Raw genomic sequence first — 20,068 nt, forward strand, 5'->3', positions numbered from 1 at the left:
AAATGGAGATGGCTCCCTAAAGATAACTTTCAGGGAGCTGTAGGGAACGCTCTAGTGTTGTCAACGATATTTATTTTCATGCATCCACACAGGCCTTCGTGTCGGTCAATAAGCTGACACATTGTTCTCTGGATAGTTCGAGTTTGTAATTCGTGTTTAATAGAGAAACATGGAGAAGCTTTTAAAAGGGGAATACAATTCGCTACAACTAAATAGACGTGTCATTCTTCTCCCTAAAGAGACTTGGCGATACTCCATTTATAATGTGTCAATAAATAAAGTTAAGGCATCTTAATGACTTAATTTTTGTTAACAGCATTTGCATGAGTCATCGAAGCGTTACTTTTCGGTAGGCCAGACAAACAATAATTTAGTTACTATAGGATTCTGACGATGGTATATAACACACTGATATATTGGGTTTTTGGACTTTATCCATCGTCCTGGTTTTTAAGATAACTAATAAAAACACGACGTTTCGGAAACTGGATCTGTTTCCGTCCTCAGGTGAAGGAAAAACCTATTCTGTTGGGTCAGTTAGAAAGAGCTAGCTTCAACCAGTGATTGAGGCTAGCTCTTTCTAACGGACCCAACAGAATAGGTTTTTCCTTCACCTGAGGACGGAAACAGATCCAGTTTCCGAAACGTCGTGTTTTTATTAGTTATCTGAAAAACCAGGACGATGGATAAAGTCCAAAAACCCAATATATCAGAAACAATAATTTGCAAAAATGTTCGGGGTTTCACAACGGTGATTATGAAGACTTCTGTCTTCCGGAATATAGCTCAGCGTAGTCAGTTGAAAATTAACAGACATTTCCGAATAACATGTCGCCTCCATCTTCAGGATCGTAGAACAAGATAAGTAAGAGTCGAGAATGACGCAGCTAGCAAGAAGAGTTCTGCTTGCTGCCTGATTCATGCTGGTTTCTTGCTTGGTTTATTCTTTGACATTGCAAATGGAAGCGACTTGTTCCTCCGAAACACAGGTTGAACTTCAACGGATTATACGGTGTAACATTTTCTAAAGCTGAATAAAATAATTTTAAAGTGCTTTCCAAAAATTGTGCTTGAAAGAAGGTTTACGTGATTTAATTATCTTTTAAGTGTCACAGCTGGAAAAATTGTGAAGACTTGGTTACTTTAGAAATGATTACTTCAAATTTCTATTTCTTAGTAACGAATAGAAGTTGCATTTAGAAAAAATGCATTGTGCTTCAAATGCTTATGAGGAACATATTAATATAGAGTGAAACGTTCATAGATTTCCAGTTATTGACACACAAAACCAACCTGATGATGGAAACACTCAAACGTAGCCTTCCTCTTGTAGTTTTGTTGTACTTAGTATAGGGTAATAAACGTAGAATCTTGCTGTAGTTTTGTTAGATTTTTTGTAGATAGCGCTGTCTGCAATTTCAGCTACATAAGTAAAAGGGCACAGAAAGAAATAAGGAAGTCCTTCGTCAAATACAAAATATATATATACATATAACCCGATAAGAAGATACTCCATCTGAGGTCCAACATGCCCCAACAGACACAACCAGCTGTGGATGCAATTCCCATGGAACCAATGGGGAAATTCGCACAGAACGGAGTTGTGGCTGGACAAGGTAGGTGTGATGAGAAAATTATTCGAAGTGGAACTTAGAGAATTTCACAGTGCGAGAGATATCTCTCTGTTGCCGAGACTTTGGCATAGAGACGTCACGCGATGAGTGATTTGACTGTCAGGCAATGCTGTCTCAGGAAAATGAACTCCTGCTTGGTGTGGTTTCTATAATTACCAATCTTCCTAAAAATGTCAGACTACAGAAGCCAAAGGAATGTAGATTCTACCCTATGTGGAATATTTACTTTCTTAGGCACGCTCACTGAAGAAGCAACTTGCTTGGCATTCCGGAATATTAAAATACATTCTTTATAGTCTCATAGCCCGGGATATTTCAGTTGGTGCGGACAATGGCAACGGAATAGACGACTGGTAGTTTCATTCCTGTCGAAGCTGGGATCTTTCGCTTCGCCATGATGTCCAAACTGGTTTAAGGCCTCTTAGCCTCATATGCAATGGCTACTAAGGGCCCTTTGCTCCGAAAGTAAAGTTTACGGGGCGCGTAGTTCATCACCCACTTCTTCCTAAAGCTGAAGTTAAACATTATTTCAGTTTCCACGTCATGACACCTCTTAATGTAATGACAAGTACAGCAAAACACATTGTTTTGCAATTATTTACTTTTTGCACACTATCCATCCTGTTTTTTTAACGAACATTTCGGAAACTTGTTTGTTTCTACCTGAGGAAGGAGGCAGAGTCGTGTCTCCGAAAAGTTGTTTTTAAATAAAACAAGACGATGGTTAACGTCCAGAAACTCAGTACTTGCACTGATATACCACTGTCGCAAAATTTCAGATCTCATTCACAACATTTTGCTTTAATTTGTTATCTTTCGATCTTNGCACTAGAAGCTTTGTGAATTTATCTTCCACATTATATATGATGCTCTTGAAATGAGCTTTCATTTTAGTTCTTCTAATAAATAACTATCAGTGTTTTATTTTCAGTCTTTTCTATTATATTCCAAATGGACGGTATATTGTGGTATGTCCGCTAACATGCTTAACGGAGGATGTGAAAATGTAGGTTACATTGTTTCTGAAGGCATTGTTCTAGAATTGTGTCAAGGGAAATGACGATCTGGACTGCGACAGCCATACGTTGAATTTGTGTCACTCCCGTTTCCAATTGGAATTCTCTTATGTAAATCTCTCTTTCATATAAAGTCATTAATTTGGTAGTATGGACATTCTATTAATAATTACGAACTTCATATTGCAGAGAATCGACAGAAGTTAACTAATTTTGAACAATGAAAACGACAGCTAAGTACAAAACTAAAAATCAAATAATAATATATCAGCTGACTTAAACAATAATATAATTCCATGATGTTATGCATGCAGGTTAGAGTGAGAGAGGCCCTCGAAACTTTGAAATTTGTTTGGGTGGCAAGTCTTCTGCACTCTCCCGTCGTCACCGCTGCCAGTTGCATTGGCATCAGAGTCGCCACGCTTAATTTTATTGCGCATATCTGAATAGAAAAGTACATCGCTTCGAACAAAAATAGCATATTCTAGTATGCTGTATATTTGCTTTAAAATAAGCCAAGTCTCCTTTGTATCTTACGACTGTCGACATTTCTTTTACTGCATTACTGTATTGAAGAAGTCGCAGTTTTATGTGCAAATTCGTCTCGGATAAAGTATATTTCAGAAAGACTCGAGTTAACAGACTATTTCTCAGCACTTGTGAAATTCTGTTCAAAGGATGGAGATCATATCTGCCGCTCAAGGAGGGAGGTAATTAATGGATTCCTTAAATTGTTTAATGAAAAGTGCATGGGCATTAATAATTCTGTATTGAATGAATAACGTAAGGAATGTTAATAACTTCCTCTTGCTAGCACTGCGTAAGTTTGTAAGGACTGTTGATAATTTTCTGTTGCTACCATTGCGTAAGGTTGTGAGGAATGTTGATAACTTCCTTTTGCTGGCATTACGTAAGTTTGTGAGGAATGTTGATAACTTCCTTTTGCTGGCATTGTGTAAAGTTGTAAGGAATGTTGATATCTTCCTTTTGCTAGCATTACGTAAGGTTGTGAGGAATGTTGATAAATTCCTCTTCCTAGCATTACGTAAGTTTGTGAGGAATGTTGATAACTTCCTTTTGCTAGCACTGCGTAAGTTTGTAAGGACTGTTGATAATTTTATGTTGCTACCATTGCGTAAAGTTGTGAGGAATGTTGATAAATTCCTCTTCCTAGCATTACGTAAGTTTGTGAGGAATGTTGATAACTTCCTTTTGCTAGCACTGCGTAAGTTTGTAAGGACTGTTGATAATTTTATGTTGCTACCATTGCGTAAAGTTGTGAGGAATGTTGATAAATTCCTCTTCCTAGCATTACGTAAGTTTGTGAGGAATGTTGATAACTTCCTTTTGCTAGCACTGCGTAAGTTTGTCAGGACTGTTGATAATTTTCTGTTGCTACCATTGCGTAAGGTTGTGAGGAATGTTGATAACTTCCGTTTGCTGGCATTGCGTAAAGTTGTAAGGAATGTTTATAAATTCCTCTTCTTAGCATTACGCAAGTTTGTAAGGAATGCTGATTACTGCGTAAATCCGTAAGGACTGTTGATAACTTCCTCTTGCTAGCATTGCGTGAGGTACAGAATTGTCTGTTGTGTTATTTCACAGATACTCATATAGCCAAAGCGCTCTTAGTATTAGAATTGCGTCATTCTAATAATGATAGTTTAGTAAGTAAAGGTATCCCTGTAACAGGCCGTGAAGGCCCATGGGGTTGTGAGATGTTGAGACTCCCACATTTTCGAGACAATCGGCTATCAGATGGCGATGAGGTTGTCAGCCTTACGCGCCGGCCGCCTTTTACACCCAGGAATATTCCTGGTACTCATTTCTGTTAGAGGCTGAGTCGACCCCAGGGCCATAGTGCAGCTGAAAAGGTTAGGTAAATTGAAAAATTCACCTCTTCGGGATTCTATCCCACGACTTTCTGGCTTGTAGCATAGTGTCTCAACCAACTACGCTTAATGATAGAATACAAAGTCATAATTTTGTTTTCAGTGTATATCAAACTTTGCCTCTCTTATTGGACAAGAGAAAGATATAGATAAAGTGTATCTGAGAGAAAGGGTGCTGAGGGCGGAAGCAACAGGAGGCTGGAAAAATGTGAAACGAGTTTCATCACTGTGCTTTTCGCCAAATGTTATTATGATGATAGATACATTGAAGGAGGCATAGAGCATGCATGGGAAATAAGAGAAATCCGCACATTTTGTCTGAAATCCTGATTAAAGATAAACTTTTGGATACCTGAGCGTAGAAGGGTTGATAAAATTAGAAGGAATGTGAAAGAAATAGTTTGTTAGTTCAGAATAGGGCCAAATGTAGAACTTTTGCGAGCATGGTAATAAATTTTTAGGTTCCATAAATGGCGGATGTTTTTTGACTGAGCGACTAATAGTTTCTCAGGAAAGATTCTTCTTTATGAATTATTTGTGTTAGTGACTGTTCCTTATCTGATTCTATCTGTATGAAACAAAATAGAAAAATGCACGAATAGGTGTATCAAAAAATTACAGGAAGCACGCATATTATTTGCAGTCTAGCAAAAGTTAATGCAGAGCAAAAAATATTGAATGAAATATGTACACGTATTTTGTATGCATGTATGTGTATTTGTATGTATGTATATATCTTTTGCAAAAAAAAATTAGTAATTTTAAATGTTTATTTATAGCTATTACGTTTTCAAAACCACCGCAATGCCATTGCTGATTATCGTAAGCGTTGGAAAAATAAATAATATGCCCAATTCAATCCCATAGACTTATTCACGTCTCATCACCAAGCCTACGTAAATACTCTATTTTTCATAACGTCTTAAATAACCTATAAATCGGTCCTATTTATTTATGGTTTACTTAACAGCGTTGCCAGTAGCAGAGGTTGCATAGCGACGATTGCTAGGATGATAAACCGAAAAGGAAGTGGAAACGAACTCTCGTGACATAGTTTGAGATTCTGTGCTGGAATTTCCTCGGAATTTTTAGGGAAAACGCGAAGAAATTCAGTGAGGTTAATTGGTGTCCTGGCTTGAACCGGGGACCTCCCGAATACAAGCCAGTATCTTTTCCACCTAAGTCAGCACGTTCGGTATATTTGTTTATTGTACAGTTCTTAGGAACTGTTAAAACTAAAATAATTCATGTTAACCCTCTAAAAACTGATTTCATTCCAAATCATATATAAAAATTAAGCTCGTACCTCACAGGAAACATATTAACTTTCCACTGCAAACATCAGCCACTTAATGCTGTTTAAGGAAATATTCGCTCTTTATTGTGAGAACCAGTCGAAACACACCGAGGCACTCTGTGGGAAGAATGAACAGATTTAATGAGTTACAACATGTGGTATATATAGTTACCGCCAGGTTTTAAAGGGTTAACTGGCATCAGAACATTTTTCCTACTTATTTATTTGATTGGGCGTTAACGTTTTCATTTCTGCGGTTTAAGCCGTACCAACTGGAGGAGCTCTTGATTAGCACAAGTGGCCTCAAACTGACTTCAGTAATTACATTAAACGACGAGACCGTGGAATTTTCATGACGCCACGCCTGTAGATTTCGTTAAAATTACAGCGCAGGTCCTTAGTATACATAACTGGAAATTACTAGTAGTGGCATTGAGCCCCAAGAAGTTTTCAATATCTGCGCTGTGAATTATTGTGGTCGGAATGGTAGCCATGTTCGCAAGCATATTAGTCTGGCGTAATGGTAACCATGTTCGCAAGCATATGAATCTGGCGGAATGGTAGCCATGTTCGCAAGCATATTAGTCTGGCGTAATGGTAACCATGTTCGCAAGCATATGAATCTGGCGGAATGGTAGCCATGTTCGCAAGCATATGAATCTGGCGGAATGGTAGCCATGTTCGCAGGCATATGAATCTGGCGGAAGGGTAGCCATGTTCGCAGGCATATGAATCTGGCGGGAAAGTAGCCAAGTTCGCAGGCATATGAATCTGGCGGAATGGTAGCCATGTTCGCAAGCATATGAATCTGGCGTAATGGTAACCATGTTCGCAAGCATATGAATCTGGCGGAAAGGTAGCCATGTTCGCAAGCATATGAATCTGGCGGAAAGGTAGCCATGTTCGCAGGCATATGAATCTGGCGGGAAAGTAGCCAAGTTCGCAGGCATATGAATCTGGCGGAATGGTAGCCATGTTCGCAAGCATATGAATCTGGCAGAATGGTAGCCGTTTAGAATTTCCTTATGTTTATTTAACGACGTTATCAGTAACCCATGTTATGTAGCGTCAAATATGGGGCTAATTAATGGATAATTAATTTAATGAATGTGGAAAATCCTGATCAGGAATTTTTATGAACTTTAGCTCAATGTGTGGCAATTTTGTTTTGTCTTGTTGTAATTAACCGTAATGGTGATCAAGTAAGATTTGGAAGGCAGTGGTCATGGACTTTTCTAGGCACAATTCACTTGTGAAGATACGGAAAAACCACGAATGTCTCCAGTCAAAGCAGTCATGGCCTGATTTGAGATGCTCTGCTGTAAATTTCCTGGAGGAACGGAGGAATATCAAGACAGACTTATGTCAGTATAAGGGCCGCGCCATTGCTCAAGCGGTTAGTCGCTGGCTTCCCCGGGTCTGGTGAAGTGGGATTTGTGGTGGACAAAGTGGGGTTGGGGCAGGTTTTCTCCGAGTACTTCGGTTTCCCCTGCCAATCTTCATTCCACCAATTGCTCCACAATCACCCTCACCTATCATCTGGGGCTGGTACAATAGGCCAGAAGTGGCCGCAGTACAAGGGACTTACTCCCATCCCACTAGCAATAAAAAAAATATATCAGTATAACTGGTCTCCGAGTCGAGATCTGGAGCAGGAAGAATTTTGTTAATGCGATGGAGACGATCTTCCTACTCGGCCGCGAATTGCGTTGCAAGCCGTTGGCTGGGTCAGTGGCTCAGCAATTTCCACGTCACGACAAACTAAATTGTTACAATAGGCTACAATGATATTATATCAACTGAAAAGTTTACCTAGTGTGTTGAATGTTATGTGGAAATGAGGAAGAATGGAAGAATTACTGTGGAGGTATTATAAGATACTATTCCTGTATTTCTTCGGTTATACTCGGAAACTGATCTCTAAAGAGTTCCTCATCCAAAATCCGACAATATTACCTATAAACTGAGACGTGGTGCGGGTTAATCATTCTGCATAATTATCCCATCTTATACTAATGATTCATCTACTGTTGCAGGTTGGTGTATGGATAATATTTTACGCACCAAATCTCGGCTAGGTTATCGACTATGCTGACTGGGATATTCATAGTTCTCTTCCGTATTTCCAAGTGAATTCCGCGATACTACTATGAAAATGTCTACATGTAAAACCGTAGAATTCGGAAAAACCTAAGTGCCATTTTTTCACCATAAATCCCACATGACATGATCCGGCATCGAACTCGGGCCGCTCCTGTGGGAAACCGGAAAAATTAGTTCATAAACTACAGCTCTTATTAATGTTTACAGTGTTTGTCTGAATAGTTTTCTATGTAGTGTATTCCATATTAAATACAATATAGGAAAAATTTACTGAACAACAGAATTATCATCAATATCATCATAATTTACAAGGATTCATTTTGCTAGTCTATTCAGACTCCAAGGCTCAAACCAGGATTGGACCATCAGGGGATCCTACTTCTGGAGGTCAAATTACTGGATTACCCTCTTTCCAGCGGAGACAGCTAGAGAGAACCCGAGCCGAGGTTTATAGAATCAAGTCCTCACCGGTTAGCTTCAGAAGAACAGGTAGACTTCACACAGGAGAAAGCCTCAGTAATAGCTCTTAAGGATGTAGTAACCTCGTGATGAGGCCACTCCATAGCTCAAGCGGTTACTCGCTGGCTTCCTATCGCGGCGGTCCGGGTTCGATCCCGGGTCTGGTCAAGTGGGATTTGTGGTGGACAAAGTGGCGCTGGGACAGGTTTTCTCCGACTACTTCGGTTTCCTATGCCAATCTTCATTCCACCAATTGTTCCACAATCACCCTTGCCTAACATCTGGGGCTGGTACAATAGGCCAGAAGTGGCCGCAGTACAAGAGACTCAGTCCCACCCCACTGGCAATAAAACAAACTCGTGATCAGGTCTTATTTTGCAGCGCAGTGGGAGGGTGCTTGGAGGAAAAGAACTTTTGCTCACATACGCCAAGCCACATTAAAGACAGGAAAACTATATTCTGCAAATAGGCATCAGTATTAAATTTGGATACAACTTCGCATTATAGCGCCTACGGAAAACAAGTATATTATATCTAATATTGCAGTATACCTCTCCTCTTTTGTACAAACTGGCTGAAGACTGCTTTAGGAGACTGCCTGGTAAATCAGGCCCAATTCGATGTCAAGTTCAGCGAGCCCCCCCCCCCCCCCCCTTCTCTTTNCACACCACCCGACTTTGCGGTCGATGAGGAATTGCTAGTTCAGGGGATGGCGATGGAAGATCCGTCGTACCGGCCAGGTCCGGGGACCGAGCGATGAATTTGTTACAAGTCAGTATGAATTCTGTGCGTGATGAAACCGGCCACTTCGAATTGAGTTTTCGTGGTTATTGTCAGAGCAACATATGAATAGATTCTATAATGTCACATTGTGATCATCTCAACATAAACATAATGATCCCAACCTCTGCAGTGAATGTCCTCACATTCTTTCCTATAACTTAGAACTAATAAAGAAAATACTTTCAATTTTTCACCAAGCTATGTATATCAGAAGGATGACCCTTCTACACTACAAATGGCGTTCCTTGATCACACTAAAATGTTGTAGGTGGGCAATAAATCCAATATGCAATTCAATACCTCGTCGAAAGTAACTCAAACACGTGACAATATATTTGCAGAATTCATTGAAATTTTCAAAGCTTAGAGAGGAAAACCTGACCCATCGATTTTCACCTAAAATCGACCTGCGTCTGTTTCGTATTTACCCCCTTCCCAAAGCAAATCACAAACAGAGCAGATAAACCGAGTTCTTAACTTGTCTACGTCAGTAAATGAACGTAGTTTTTGCTTCGAGTCAGAGCTTACCACGTACATAACTTTTACGTGAGTAAAAGAAACAGACTCAAAGATACAAGTATAATACAGGTGAATGAAGGGGATCTGGCCAGTTATAGGGCCTTGCCAGCCGCAACATCAGGACCTGAAAACGGCTCTCTTTAGAAGGAATTTGTCATGAAGTGGACGTCCAAATCCAGCCTCCTCATTCACACGCTTCACCTGAAAATTCCAATATTTCATCTGTAGAAAACAAACCATAAGTGTCATACACACAACCGTGCCACAGTAAATTGGAACCATACTCAATACGCACTTCAAGCTTCTCTTTAAATGTTCTTGGAAATGTTCATACTGTGCTGAAACACAAAACCTATCATAACTAACCAACTAACTAGGGCCGCGCCATAGCTCAAGCGGTTAGTCGCTGGCTTCCCACCGCGGCGACCCGGGTTCGATCCCGGGTCTGGGCAAGTAGGATTTGTGGTGGACAAAGTGGCGCTGGGGCGGGTTCTCTCCGAGTACTTCGATTTCCCCTGTCAATCTTCATTTACAACCAATTCCTCCACAATTACCCTCACTTACCATCTGGGGCTGGTACAATAGGCCTGAAGTGGCCACAGTACAAGGGACATAGTCCCACCCCACTAGCAACAAAAAAAAAACAACTAACTCCACGGAGATAAGCACTTCTTGAGAACCGCCAGTTGTAGAGCTACTTAAGAAGTTCCGAGAATTTTATGGAACCCGAAGGTTCATTACCATGTTCAAAAGAACCCTTCACTGGTCCCTTTACCGAACCAGGTTAGTCCAATTCATACCACCCCAGCCTATCTCTAACATCCATTTTAATATCCTCCCACTGATGGATAAGTCTTCTTAGTGGTCTTTCCTTCTGGCTTTCCCAACAAAATCCTATATGCATTCCTCTTCTCCGCCATTCGTGCTGCAACCCCTGTCCATCTCATCCTTAATTTGATCATTGTAATTATACTTGGCGAAGAGTACAAATTTTGAAGCTCCTCATTATGCATTTTCCTCCAACCTCCTGTCACCTCACCCCTCTTCTGTTCAAATAATCTCCTTGGCACCCTGTTCTCACGTCCCTCCCTTAATATCAGAGACCATGTTTCACACACATAGGCGAAATTATAGTTCTTATATATTCTAATTTTTACGGTTTTACACAGCAGACGAGAGCATAGGCCTAATATGCACTGTAAAAACATGACCTCGAAAGTGTTGATCCATATGCCACTGAATGTGCAAAAAACTGAGACGAATTCAAATTGTAGTAAATTAGGCCGATGAAAAACGACGTTTATGGAATTCGGTGTCTTAATATGGTCATGGATGAGTTTCAGTTTAATCCAGTGCGGTCCGGTTTTATATCCTCCACTTCTTTGTAAAGTGGAGAGTTTAATTACATTTGGAGTCTGCTTTTTTAATCCTTGTGCATCATAGCTTTTTATAGGAATGAGCCATCGAAGAACATATGTTACCACACCTTACTATTAGACGGAGTTAAGTAGTCAGCTTCACATCTTAACTGTCTCACATCGGCAAAGGCCCTGTTGATATATACATATACTTGTATAAATTTTACAGGTGATGAAAAAGTAAAAGTGAGAGTCTTGAACATTCTTTGTTTAACGAATAGCACTAAAAAGAGTTTATTGATATAAGCTGATCATATATAAATATTATATGTGGATATACGTATTTTCTATATTAGAAGACGAACAATCGATTTTCATTCCTACAGCTTTTACTGCAAATGTATCAGATTCGGAGTACCTTTTTGGTGGAGCAGTCACACTGGCCAGGATTTTGTTTAGTCTCCCTGCCCTTTAAGTATGTGCTGTCTTCTTATTTCATTTATGGGCAAAAGGTTAACCAAATCTGATTAATTGAACGCTGGCAAAGTGAAGCTATGTAGTGGGTACATCGCTTGTCTCGTGTTTTTTCCTGAAAATGGATTTATTATCCTTACAATTTGTTAAATTTTCGCCCGACGTATCAAACGATGCAGTTGCCATCTACCGCTGGACTTATCTGTAAGTACTGGCGAAGTCACTTTCCCTTGAAGATGGAGAAGTTTGGTGATAAGAGCAAAATATTATGGTCCATATAGATCTGAAGTCAGACGAAAGGTGGTAGCCTACGTGGACAGGAACCGTTGAACAAGAAAGCCGCGGACACTGTATTGTTGACAGTCGCTACCAGGCAACGTGATTGAGGACACTATTCTGTGTGTGATAGTGATATGTGAAGTGTAGGCACTAGATGTAATAATGTCCAGTAAATCCAGTTATCAATCCAAAACCAGTCTATAGTCACTCTCTCGCGTGACAACTGATGTCAGAAATGGGATCGGATTGATCGATCGATTGGTTTGAATTGCTGGACTGAAGACTGCAGTAGATAGTTGTACCGTTAGCCTACAAAACTGGAACAAATGATGGAACATGATACTTACTTGCTTACTCATGGAGCTGAGCCCTTCTGGAGGAGCCGAAAATTCTGCAGCTACTCAAGATTTTCCCAGCATTTTATGGAACCCGAAGGTTCATCACCGTGTTCACAAGAGCCATCCACTGGTCCATATCCTGAGCCAGATCTATCCAATCCATACCATCCCATCCTATCTCTCTAAGATCCATTCTAATACAGTCCACCCACCTACGCCTTGGTCTTCCCTGTGGTCTCTTTCCTTCTGTCTTTCCCACCAATATCCTATACGCATTCCTCCTCTCCCCCATTCGTGCTACATGACATGATTGAACATCTAAAGAAAGTAAGTGAAAGTTGTTATGGCGTGAAGGGGGGTGGAGGTACCTCCACCGCTTCCGCCACTGTACCTCTCTTATGCCGAGGTGACAGAGGGCGTGGAAATATCCCGCTCTGTCACCCTGTTTAGTATGCTGCCACCATCTTGTTATTTTCAAGAAATCTAGTAAACTTATCATAGCTTGCGTCACTGTCCTGGCTTAACTTGTAATTCGCCGGAGCGTTGGGAGGTCCTGGAGTCGTCAAGGAAGAGGGTAACACTTAAGGAATTGCTAGGTTAAAGTAACTCACACGCAGGTCTATCCTATTCTATTTCTCTATGTCACTATATACATCTATATGCACTCTTACCGACGTTCGTCGGTTGTACTACACTGGGTAATGAACCTGCAGTCATCATTGGTTCTACCTCCCGTCACCCTACTGGCGGGTATTCTACGCCTCGGTGTCTCGAATGAACCTAGTCAATCTAGTAGCCTATCTTTCCCTGTGGTTTTACACTTTACAATTATCACTGTTACACTAATGTTCATGGCTATATGAAGTTGGTTTCACTTACTTGAGATGAGGAAATAGGTGCTCGCCATCAGCCACCAGCGCACACTCACGGCCATCGCTCTCTCGGCGATAGCCTCCCCTGAACTCTAAGTTACTTAATATCAATCAAAAGTCTAAAGGCAAAAGGTTTTTTTGATTAAGTCTTCTAGGGTTTATATGACCTCTCCTTGCTGATTCTTTGAGTTCCGGGTAGGTTGCCTGCCCATCTGACGTGATTTTGGCCTCCCTCATTGGTTGCCCATCGAAAAGGGTTGACTCTTTCGGGTCTACCGCCTCCTCAGACTCAGCGTTTTCCTCCTGCCATAGTGTTTATGACCCCTTCATATAGCTCCTTCCTCAATGTCAGCGCTATTACACTGCCGGGTTAGCATTCTAATGACTCAGGCATTCCCTGTTACAATTCTTTGTAGACCTAAGCTTCCTGGTTCGTTTCATCATGGCTATTTCTTAATCTTACAGTCTAGCTACTATTATCCAATTTTACCCAAAAAACTATATCTACAAGTACTTGACCCTTGCGCCATTACAAAAGTATTCTGTAACAGGCCTTGGAGGCCCATAGGGTTGTGAGATGTTGAGGTTCCCACATTTTCAACACAATCGGCTCATAGATGGCGGTAAGGTAGTCAGCCCTAAGCGCCGGCCGCCCTTTACCCCCAAGAATATTCCAAGAATATTCCTGGTACTCATTTCTGTTAGAGGCTCAGTAGACCCAGAGCCATAGTGCGGCTGGAAGGTGGAACACATACTGGCTGAAATTAAAACCAACCAAAGAAAGATGGAGGCCACAATAAAGTTCGACCGAAAATAGATGAGATCCAAAATGAAGGAGAGGCAATACGAAATAAAGCCAAGCTGGACTCAAATCAAGAAGAAGTTATGAGCAACAAAGGTGAGATGAAAGAAGAAACGAAGATAAGTCAAGCGGAAATAAAAACCATATTAAGTGGCAACTAAGGAAAGCAGCCCCATTCGGTCCGAGGTAGAAGGGGCCCTCAAACAACAAAGGAAAGTCTTCGATCACCGGGCAAAGTGTCTCATCTGTGTCATTGCGGACACGACAAAGAACGTTCACAAAGAGGTCAACCTCACGGCCCTGGTCGAGACACAATAAACATAGAACCTAGTAGAAATCACGTGATGTGGACCTGAGACGGAGCTCAGGGAAGTGAAAGGGCGATTTCCTCCAGGGACTTGAAACCATAGGGCGCGAGCTAAAAGTGCCGCTAGAGGAAGTCGAAATTCGGTCCGTTCAGAAAGCAGGGAGAGGCGCTTTATGTTTATAATTTTATGGCCAGTCTCTCAGTTCATATAGAAGCATTAAAAAAAAACAGACTTAAATTTTTCTTAGAATTTCCTTACGGAAATTCGGTTAGATTTTCCTGTTTCCCTTTTTTGTCATCGTTAAAAAGACATTCTCATCAACAGACTGGAAGTGAGTTGAAACTGAATCATTGTTAATCGTTCTTGTCGATCTTAACTACTTAGAAACAGCACCCTCATTTTCTAAACACTGTTTCTATCATCATCATCATCATCACGTAACGACATTTTAGTATACTACAATGCATATATTTGATCTTTTATAGAATCTATGGAACAATTGTCTGAAAAATTGTACTTTCAGTCGTAGGTCTGCCTTTAGAATGGAATTACTGTGAGGAAACATATGTTTGTCTGTCAGCTAAATTATGACGAGTGATGTATGGTCACTTCGATATTAAAATGTAGTACGAATATCCAGCAGTTCACATTAAGAATGTCCAAATTTGTGCATATCATGAAGAAATATTCTGAACATGTTCGCGCCTAATTCTTGGCATTCTGACCATTATTCGAAGATTTCGACTGCAGAATTTTAAGAACTGAGTCATTTAAATTTTATCTAACAAATCATATACATCTTAGAAAGCTGTTTGTTGCTCAACTATCTGACAATAAATTTCTCGCCTTCTATGGAAGGCAGATTCTTTGCCTGACTGAGTTATTTGAACCCATTCATACCGCAGTTCTATACAATGTTTTACATTATCCTAGACAGAACGGATTACTTCAGAAATCTATTCGTAAATTGAGGGTAATATGAAATATGTTTTAAAGAAACAGGATGTGTGGATGTGGACTGGATTCACCTGGCTCAGTATAGGGGCCGTTTATGGGGTCTTAAGAAATTTTCTTTGCGCTTACATTGTTGTCAGCTGGCTACTATCTCACAACAAACTTATGGACGCAACTGACTCATGACGGCGACTGACGTCGAATCGGTTGGTCTCGTTATATAGCCTCGGCACGGACCACATAGAAAACACCGCTCCAAAGGATCTCTTCTATTGTTGCGAACGTATCCATTGCAGCAGATTCGTGTTTATAGTTCCGTTACCCAGCAGAGAACAAATTCTTCTGGCTCCATAATTCCGGCTTTAGTGTGTCATGTCAAGATAGTAATGTTTATTCTTTTCCTGTGACCTACCGAACGTTTTCCAGTAAAATTGCAGAGAAGTTTTGCGAGAGTGTCGCTTGTACTTTGTCCAGTAATCCTCTGCTTTTTATGGACGAAAGAGTCTACACAGTACAATAAGAAGAATCGTAGTAGTACTACAAATACGTTTGCCACAAAACTGTAGAAGCCGTCCTCCGGCCCTTTGTTCAGCAATCTATCCTTTAAAGCACAACAGCATTCACTAAAGAAGAAAGACTATTAAGATCCCTCCATAACTCAATTTAAGTTACAAGAATGAATGACTAGCTCCATTCAGAATTACGATTATGACTTCATGAATGTCTTTCTCTCCGTGACTGAAGGAGTACGTGAGGTAAACCTACATAATTATAAATATCAGCCCATGTTTACTCGTATCGTTAAACTAAGAGAGATTTCACTGCCAGTCCCAGATGTCAGCACAACAGAACTTAACGTGAACGCGACTGCCAACGCATATTCTATTCTTAGGTACTACTAGCCATCGCCATTCACCAGATGGTGGATATGTGTTTAGATTCTTGAAGGAACTCCGAAACAAAAATAATAATGTCATAAAAACTTTATTTGTAAATATAAATGTATTTTTATTACCAATTGGTTCAAATCCAGGGCATGGTCAAAAAAAAGTCTGCTCCGTGTAAACAACAAACGCATATAAGAAATCCTTCTTTTAATTCCTGCAGGCACCAATAATTTCGAGACGCAGTACTCATTATCTTCTTCTTCTTCATCGTCATATTCTGTTTCCGCAATTCCCAAACTGTGTTTCTTAGAAACCAGAATTTCAGTAAGAGAATTCCAGGGGTTTCGAAATAATCTGTAATGCTGAATGTCGTTAGAAACATAGGCACTTAAAAGTAATTTACTATTAAAATATCTCTCTCTGTGTTGGCAATTTTACTACGCTATCAGTAGCTAGAGACCGCCTCTGTGGTCTAGTAGTCAGCGTTCCTGGCTACAGATTTAGAGGTCCGGGTTGGATTCCCGGCACTACCAGATTTTTTCGGAGTAGTAGGCCTGGAACGAAGTCCACTCAGCCTCGTGATGATAATTAAGGAGGTATTTCAAGGAAATAGCGGCTCTGGTCTAGAAAACCGAGCGGCCGTGGGGATTCGTTGCGCTTACCACGCGACACCCTCTATCCGCAAAAGTTGGCACTAAACTTCGCTGACAAGCGGCGGTCGATCGGTCGGTATAGTTCGCTTGCGGACTAAAATCACGGTTTTTTGTTATCAGTAGCTAGGCTGTGTAATGCTGAAAATTAGATAGATATATAGAGTCATTTTACATTATTGTCGAGGTTTCCTTGGCCCGTAATTTTCAATCCAGAAACAAAACAAAGGAGCTCATGTTAAAGTTGTTTAGCATCCTCAATATTGATGCTATAAGTAACAAAACGTTTTCGGTTACACTTTCATATTCCATAAGTAGTTTTATTTTGTTTGGCCGGTTTGAAAATTCTAGGCCACGGAAACACCGACAATAATTAAGAATCATTCTGTATATCTGAATAATGAAATGAATAGAATTTGGAAGGAAGTGGGTGTGGTCTAAATCCATACGGAATCTCGGTATTTATCTGGAGAAACTGTGGAGAACCAGAAATATTTTTCGGTTTATCCGATGTTCTGACCGAGATCTGAACCAAGCACCTAAGGAATACCAGTCTAGAGCAGGATTCCTCTGCAAACCCGTTCGATGCAATTACGTATCTAGGATCTGTTTATCCAATTTATATTTAGTTGCACTGTAATGTAGTATGTCATTTTCGAAATGCACTCTTTCCAATTTCATTGTCCTGATTTCAACTTCGGCAGTTACTGGATTAAGCTAAAGATACGTGTACTATGAGTGTTAAATGGAGAGGGTTACACCTGATTTTTATGTTTTTATCGTTATACAGCCACTCCATATATAATATTTTTTATAAAATTTATGTATATTAATTGAGGCTACTTTGAATGTAATATTCTAATCTTATAAGAACCTTTCATTTTGATGGACTTGATATCGGTTTGATTTTTGCGTAAGATAGATGTTATAGGTCTAATGAATCGATATGAGCTAAAATCAAGCTTGCTGTATAGCGTTCAATGAAGTAACTCCCAATGGAATAGAGTTCTTGAGAAGCTACCAGTCGCTACGTTGCTGAGAATTTCTCAAGATTTCATGGTAACTGAATGTTCATTACCATTTCAGAGGAACCCTCTACTTGTCCCTAACCTGAGCAGATAAAACCAGTCTATAAGATCTCGTCATATTTCCTTAAGGTTCATTTTAATATTATCCTCCCATATACCTATAAAACTTGGACACTTAAGGCAGTAGACCAGAAACACCTGGAAAGCTTCGAAATGTGGTGTTGGAGAAGGATGGAGAAGATTAGTTGGACCGATTATGTGAGAAATGAAGAAGTGTTATTTAGAGTCAGTGAGCAGAGGAACATCCTACACGAAATAAGAAAACGGAAGGCTATTTGGATTGGTCATATCTTACGCGGTAACTGCCTTCTAAAAGAAGTTATTGAAGGAAAGATAGAAAGGCGGATAGAAGTGACCAGAAGACGAGGAAGAAGACGTAAGAAGATGCTGGATGACCCTGGGGACAGAAGAGGATATTTTCATTTGAAGGAGAAAGCTCTAGATCGCATCAAGTAGAGGAACTGTTTTGGAAGAGACTGTGGATCTGTCGTCTTGACAGATTACAGATGAATGAATACCTATAGGTATTTATAGTGGTCTCTTGCCTTTTTGGTTTCCCGCCGAAGACCTGCACGCATTTCTTTTCTCCCAGTGACAATTATCAATTTAATACACTAATACTAAATTTAATCAAAATCCGTTTAATCATTTTTATAATATTTATATTTGGGATATAACGATTAGTAGTCCGTTTAATTCCACCACGACGTTTGTGAGAAACATGTTTCCATATTCGGGGTTGAAGAATAAGCCAGCAGAAAGCAGCGTGAAGCAGACATCAACAGAATCTACTCTTTAGGTAGCTTAGATCATACAGCTTCAAATGATGGGATGATTAATGAATGATGAATTGGAAATGATATGAAAATAAGCGATAATGACTTAATTTGTGAAGTACCGTTCTGTTTAGAGAGACTGAGGAAACAGACCTGTCAAGAGCGCCGGTATTTGGGTCGAGATATGAACCTAGAACTTCAAGAACACGAAGCAGGGTTGCTGCCGGCTCAACCGCGACACGTGTGTGTTGAATATAAGCTTACGTCAGATAACGAACAATATCTAAAGTCACACTGACATACTGAACCAACCACTGGCAGAAAGATTTAGTAATCATTTCGGGGTAAAGTTAGACTCATTACCCGTTTATGAACAAGTCAGTTTAGGAAATGGTGGATGATGTTGGAGGTACAACAGGTGGATAAGTGGGTGGGGGAAAGAAGAGGCAGTGAGGTCAGGAACATCTGATGAACAAGAATGTGTTTGGCGAATCGATAAAATTGAAGATATTATTTCGCCGCTAGAAGACGAGGAAGAAGACGTAAGAAGATGCTGGATGACCTTGGGGACAGAAGAGGATACTGTCATTTGAAGGAGAAAGCTCTAGATCGTATTAAATGGAGGAATTGTTTTGGAAGAGACTGTGGACGTCGTCTTGACAGATTACTGATGATGATGATGGTTTTAAAATACAGGTAGGTTGCGATTAATGCGAGTTCCAATAAAGGTTTATTCGATTTAGTGCGAGTTGTACAACGATACCACCAAAATTCAGTTGATGCGAGGCCAGCGCATGAGCAATTGAGGTTGCCGTTAGGATTCAAGATGCTGCTACTGTGTGGTCTAGAGGTTAGAGTTCCTGGCTACAGATCCAGAGGCCCCGGATTTGACTCTCGACGCTATCAGATTCTCTGAGAAATAATGGGTCTGGAACAATGTCCATTCAGCCTCGTGAGGATAATTGAGGAGCTATTACAAGGAAATAGCAGATTCGGTCTAGAAAATCGAGATTAACGACCGTGGGGATCCGTTGCGTTTACAACGTGACAACCTCTATCCACAAAATTTGGCACTAATGGATGTACGTGTATAAGGAGTGAACTTTCTTGGCCCTTGCACCGCGACCACAGTGATCTATTGTGCCTCCCCTTCTGATTATCCCTCAACAATCCTGTGCTTCGAATGAAGCGTAGGATTTTGTACGTGGGGGCGTCGATATAATCACTTGGTTCCAAAAAATATTGACCCAAGTGGCGCAATCTTAAATAAGCTAAGCCCTCACATTCGCACAGGATTTGTGTGGCTGTTACATTTTCTTCTTGACACATCTCACAAAATTTGGCACTAACTTCCCCATCAAGCGGCGATTGCTCGGTCGGTATAGTTCACTTGTGGACTCCAGGCCAAGGAGTTTGTTTCTGTTTTTGATTTTGCTACTTCAGTCTGAACTTGTTTATCTTCGCCTGGGAATGCTCTGCTTCCTGCTGTAATATACGTTACTTTCCGAGATTTGTTTTAAAAGTTTGAAGTAGTGTCCTTAACAAAATGGACGACAGAATAATTCCTTCAGATAAAAAC

General features: G+C 40.4%; 1 protein-coding gene across 5 annotated transcripts in view; it reads left to right on the top strand.

Moving 5' to 3' along the window:
- The window catches only part of LOC111861941 (endoplasmic reticulum aminopeptidase 1), a 92,912-nt gene that overhangs the window by 7,698 nt on the left and 65,146 nt on the right, over positions 1-20,068 (top strand). For 2 of the 5 annotated variants that reach the window (XM_023846924.2, XM_023846925.2), the window contains exon 2: positions 1,423-1,616. The exons of 2 other annotated variants lie outside the window; for them this stretch is intronic. In XM_023846924.2, the coding sequence (XP_023702692.1) occupies positions 1,529-1,616 (88 nt within the window). In that variant the 5' untranslated portion in view covers positions 1,423-1,528. Of the gene's footprint in view, positions 1-1,400; positions 1,617-20,068 lie in introns of all 5 variants that reach the window. One more of the 5 variants, XM_023846926.2, reaches the window with a different exon arrangement.

The sequence above is a fragment of the Cryptotermes secundus genome, unplaced genomic scaffold (assembly GCF_002891405.2).
Source record: "Cryptotermes secundus unplaced genomic scaffold, Csec_1.0 scaffold181, whole genome shotgun sequence".
NCBI classification, from domain to species: Eukaryota; Metazoa; Arthropoda; class Insecta; order Blattodea; family Kalotermitidae; genus Cryptotermes; species Cryptotermes secundus.